This window comes from Monopterus albus, unplaced genomic scaffold, assembly GCF_001952655.1.
Source record: "Monopterus albus unplaced genomic scaffold, M_albus_1.0 scaffold240.1, whole genome shotgun sequence".
Lineage (NCBI taxonomy): Eukaryota > Metazoa > Chordata > Actinopteri > Synbranchiformes > Synbranchidae > Monopterus > Monopterus albus.
In genome coordinates, this window is record NW_018128120.1 from 422579 (window position 1) to 428589 (window position 6011).

At 41.5% G+C, this 6011-nt stretch overlaps 1 protein-coding gene across 1 annotated transcript in view; it reads right to left on the reverse strand.

Annotated features, from left to right (window-relative positions):
- LOC109971968 (sodium/potassium-transporting ATPase subunit alpha-1) overlaps positions 1-2770 on the reverse strand; it is a 32659-nt gene extending 29889 nt beyond the window's left edge. Inside the window, exon 1 of the mRNA XM_020620542.1 lies at positions 2558-2770. Coding sequence (XP_020476198.1) covers positions 2558-2569 — 12 coding nt within the window. The 5' untranslated portion in view covers positions 2570-2770. The remainder of the gene's footprint in view (positions 1-2557) is intronic.
- Between the last annotated feature and the right edge of the window lie 3241 nt (positions 2771-6011).

A 6011-nucleotide genomic window follows, 5' to 3' on the forward strand; every position in this document is an offset into this window, starting at 1 on the left:
AGTAGTGGTAAAGACTTTTAACATAAACTACAGTTGTTTTGTTCAGAGCTGACACTACTGTAGACTTTAGTATGAGCTCCAGCTAGCTAACCTGAAGAGCAGATGGGGAACTGGCTGGCGTTTTCCACAAAATTAATATTGGAAATGAACAATAAGCTACAAGCAAAATCACCATCAAAGTCAATCATTAGTATAATACTGAAGTTATGGCCACACGTACCTGCTTGGAGTTCCTTGGAGAGTTCGTGTAAGGTTAGCAGTCTTGCAGTGAGTGAGGCACTATTGCACGTAGCAGTCAAGTACTCAAAATCGATTCTATTCACAGTGAAAGGGAACCATGGTGGCAGAAACGCTGATACTACAATAAAACCCACAGTTAGGGTCAAAGCAAGACTAACAGCAACATGGTAGTTTGTGTTCCTACATAACCACTATTTAAAGATTGCAGTTGTTTAATATTTATAAAATTGATCTATTCTACCTTGTTAAGAAGCTAATGTTAAGGCCAGGTATGTAATGGTGGGTGTCCGGGTAGCTAGTGCGCATGCACACTTGACTTTGGTATCTCATAATTATGACTTAGTAAGTCGAAATTTTGACTTTTTATCTCATAATTCTGACTTAGGTAAGTCGAAATTTTGACTTTTTATCTCATAATTATGACTTACCACTTTGTAGATCAAAAAATTTTTTGTACTGGCGGAAATGGGCTTCCATAGAAAACACAGAAAAGCTTGGAAAAGCATACTATTATATCAGAAATGAATGGGAGGTTTGTGACCAAACCAGGAGGGGAAACTGCACGAAACAATCATACCTGTTCTCCCTTTCACTGCCCTGATTCTTCTCCATTACAACAACCCAACTGCTTATCCTCCCTCTCCTCCCCCTCCACCTCTCTCTTCTTGCACCGGGAAAGCGCTGTAGTGGTGATTATCTCTTCCAAGTCTAGCTATTTGTCCATGCCAGCGCTAAATGCATTAGAGAAGAGGAGAGGGGAGGACTGGAGGGGGCAAGAAAGGAGGGGAGACGCAGTGGGAAAGCGGAGGGGGGCTGAATGGGGGCAGGGCAGGGCTTTCATCATATATGAGACCAAAAAAACACTGCAGCAGTAGTGCAGGCAAAAATTTTCTGAACCATAAATGAGCATCATGGAGAAAAGGAGGAAGGAAACAAGACTGAATGAGCTATTCTGCTTCACATCTCCCGCCAGATCTCTGTCTCTTTCTCTCTCCATCACTCCCTCCATCCACCTCTACATCACCCGCAGGCTGAATCTCTAATGAGTGTTTCTATTGCGCAGCATGGCAGGGTGTGGTGACTACTTATATTTCATACAAAAGGCTAATATTTCAACCCTTACAATTCAATGTGGTGTTTAAAAATTTCATGAAGAAGGAGAACAATAACAGAAGGACTGCTGATAACTACTATCTTCTTCTTCACATGACCACGTGTAAAGGATGCCTCGTTAAAATCACACGGGACAAAAAGGGTATGGGAATAAAAGACTTTCCAACACAGATCACAGAGCAACAGCCTGAAGCTGAAGAACCCTGCTGAAAGATAGGCTGGAGTCCTCCTAAGTTGAAAACCTCAAATTACAGGGTTTAAAAACAACTTTCAGGCTGTTGATTGTGATATGCCTGGTTCTAATTGCAAGAATCACTCTTTTGTCACACTTATTCCAGTATTTCAGTGTCATTTACTATGCCTTCATCAATTTGCATGATACAGTCTAAAAAGCAGTCCCACTCCAAACTGATCCTCCTAAAAGGCATGCAGATGTGATGTTAGATATGTTTAAGATAAGTGGTCTCAGAGCTCCAAATCTCCCAGCAAGGGAAGAAAAATGGGTTGGACTTTAAACACAGCCCTCCCACTGCCAGTATACCCAGAAAATACATGGCTGAGCTGAAAAGTGCTGCAATAAAAAGAGCAAAGCGTTACAATGTAGCCAAATATCAAATGGTCCTTCCTGGAGGGAGAGCATCTGTGAAGGGGAATCATATTTCTGCCGTATTTTCAGAAATCCCACACGTTTGAAGCGTATATTTGGCACTTGAACTACTTTTCGACTGAAATTTGACTAAAATAGCCTCCCAGACCGTGAAATAACTCCCTGCAGCCATTCACAGCGCTATTTTCTCAGTTCAAACGGGTCTATTTCCACGGCTACAACGCCGCAGTTAATGCTGTTACACGGAGAAAAAAGCCTTTGACAGCCCAGGCGTTTGAGAACATGCCGTTATGTAACCGGACACCGGGCCGAGTGAGAAGCATCTTTGTGAGCGATGGAAACTTATTTCTAAGAAGTTATTTCCCTGCTAGCTTAAATCAATAAACGAGGGTCTTGTGCTCTGTGCTCTGATGACCGAAGACACGGAAGTGCTCCTACTTTTTGGAGTATGTAGAAACAAAAAGTAGGCTCAACACATGTGATTCTCCACCTCCCTCAGTGACATCGATTTAGTAAACCACTTGTTTGAATGGGGTTGAAAATATTTTCACAACACAAGAACGATATAAACACAACAAAGACCAAATGTATACTCACTCCTCTTCCCATGGTTGACGTGGACTTCAGTTCAAGTAAAGAATGAAAAACAAAAATCCACCTTAAAATTATGTACAGTAAAAATATGAAAATAAAATAAAACTCCTAGATGTGTCTTTTATTACCGTGAATTTTTTTTTTTTTGTCTTTTTTGTCTTTATTTTTTATTTTCTCTTCAGCACGTGTCACTCCTCCAACACACACATCCGAGCTCGCAAGCCGCCGCCGCAGACCCTCCAATACTTATAGACGGCGTTTCTTCCATTGTGACGTCGACGTCGTTTGCCATGGCAACCCCACGGATGGAGGCGGGGCGTCTTCCATTATTGGGTGTTTTTTTTTTCTCCAGCATACCATGAAACACACACGGAGCACATACTGTATCATTACCATGGATGGATAATAAAATACTGAATGGATTCAGATACAATCATCACAGCCAAATCATCAATAGCTCCTGCAATATTCCAAGAAAACACAATGATACAATTAGACACTAAATTAATTAATTAATGAATTAAATAAATAGAATGATGCAGCAGTTTGAGAAGGTGGTGAGCTAACCCGCTGCTGGCTGTAGTCTTAAACAAATATAAGAGTAGTAATCTCACTTTTTATCCAGAAAGCATATAAGCACATTTTTCAAATGTGAAACTGTTGCTTTAAACTTCAGCTGTAGGCTTAGAGTCAAACCCTGCAACATACACACACACATACACACTCCTGATTCATCCACACTTCACCCGGCTTAACAGCTGGGTTTCACAGACACCTCCTTTCCCATGCTGCTGTGACAAGGTTGCTGCATGCTGATAGCGGGCAGCCAACTCTGGCCCCTTTGCTTCTAAATTCAGATCTGCAAAAGTAGATTTATCTGTGTAACACAGTCATTGTTGTACATATAGATACAGATCAACACACTGCTTGTGTATAGATGCACAGCAGGAGTGCACCATCAGCTGTGTTTTGACACCAGTGGCAAGAAAAACATCTGTGTAAGATTTTTATGATACCAAAATGTCTAAAATGGTGCTTGAGATTCCACTGGATATATGGACCCCCTTTAGGTATGGGGCCCCCTGAAAGTATTCCCCCTCTCCCTCCAGCTAGCAGAGCCCCTGCCTATTGTTTCCTCCAACATATTTCTCTCACCGCTGTTACTGGGCCTTAAATAGTTGCAATTCTGAGTCCCTGCTATCTCCAGGATGCTCCCTGACCCCAGATCTCCCTGATGAGAAGCAAGCTGGGGGGCAGTCTTTCATGTAGAGACCTCATTGATTTGCAGCTGTGCTAGCAAATTTAGCTGTACTGTATCCAAGCAGTAGTACCCTTATGGCCATTTGCATCTGTTCCAGGAGCTCTTAAACCCTTTCATCCCACAACAAAAATGAAAGATTTAGTCTTTCATCCCTGGATTTAAGCCTGAAATCAGAAACACTTAGCCACTTGTTGTATGTACAGACAGAAGAAAAAGAGTTTCCACCTTTCATACATCACATAAATCTCCCCAGAGCTTCATATTTGATATATTTCTAAGGCAAACCAGTAATAAGAAAACCTAAGCCTCTAATGTATGTCACAAATTCCATGTATTGTACTCCTGTCTGCAGCTTTATCCAGCTCTGTCAGCAGGCTGTGTTAGATTACGGTTTGAAGGCAACCTCTTCAACCATGAAGTGCACCTGGGCAGACAGGATGAGCCTGCCATTTGAGTGCTATTGTATCCCAATAGATAGACTGTGTCGTTCACTGTCTGGCTCCTTGTGTAACAGACGTTATCAATTGACCTGGAAAGCACCAACTGACAAGATAAACCTCAAATAGATCAAACAGCAATGGGACGATTTCACTGCAAGGGTTCAGCAAGCAGTTCATCTTTTGCTGTTTGCAAACACACATGCTCCATGCTTGATTTTCTAGCCATCCCTGCTTCTGTCTAACAGGGGCTCTAACCTCTTTTCCTAAATATGGTCCAAAAACCAAAATAAACAGGAGGAAACAAATAACACCACAGGTGAACGTAATTCACAGATGGACACACAGCAGCATGCCCTGGCCAGGGGTTTATATACTTATGCTCATACATGTGCATATTTTATGTGAGTGCAATACACATGTACAGTACAGTTTATATACTGTTTTTGTTTTGGCAAGTGCATTCACATCTATGTGTGTGTGATTATGTGTAGTTTGCGTGTTGCCAGTGCTGCTCTATAAATAGCCTCGATTTTATTTAGATGTTGCAGAGAGAGAGTGAGAGAGAGGGTTCTAAAATGAGTTGCCATGGCAACAGGCACATTCAGGGGGCCTGCTTGTGAACGAGGATGAAGGCATGATCATATTTGTCTGCTGCCCATTTTTCACTCTCTCGTTCTCTCTCCCCACTGCTCATTCCTCTCATCTGAATTGCTTTATCCGTGTGACAGTTCATCAGAAAAATATTAGAGAAGCACCAAGAGAGCCTGCTTTCAAACTGTAATACCATAATTAATTGCATATCTTGGAAATGTGCACTACAAAAGGCCATTCTTTGTGTTTAAAAATGTCTTGCTCCAACTCTTTTCCTTTCTCTTTAAAACATACTTTTTTCAACATCTATCAGCCTCCTTCTCAATCTCCCTTTCTTTTTTCCTATTTGCTCAGCCTTCTGTCTGCAGACTCTCGCTGTCTGTCTTACACTAGCACCCTCTGCTGTAAAAGAAATCACCTGTGAATTTGGAAAGAGAATAACCTGATTGGTCAGCAATATTCATTCATTCAACAGATAAGTTGACAGACATGTTACGCAGGCAACATGTAAACTAATAATGGCATATATTTTCTACTAATATCCTGCCTACTAGCTCAAGTGTTTTCTAAGTGTGTGTGAAGCTGGCCATCTGTGAGCACATCGGTATAATGATGGGATACCGTGGACACACATAAGAGGGGTTGAGGGAGAAGGGGGCATTGATAATGGCCAGGATAAACACACAGCAGATAGAGCTAGAGTGGTCAAGGCTCATTTTTTACTGAGGGCCTCTTTGCATTAGCGGTCAACAGAGCAATCCATCGCAAACAGCACTGTGTTAGAATGACTCTTGAGATAATGGACACACACACACACACACACACACACAGTTCTTTGACATGCTTGTGTTTAAAGCTAAAATCCCAGTAACATAAAATTTAAAAAGGTGCAGTAGCAGATACCACTGACACAATTAGTCTATTGATTGATTAGTCAGTCAAAGAAAATTAACTCACAGCAAACAAACACTTGGATTTGATTTAATTTTCGGTTTTTGACATATTAGAAGTGCAAAGATTTGGTGGATATTGCATGATATTCAACAGCCCGACTAGTGTTTAGGAACTGTTGAGGTTGATAACCGCAGGGCACGGGTAACCAGACCTGACTCACAGATACCTATCTACTGAACCCTGAAACAGCATCCTGACTTTTTACCTTCTG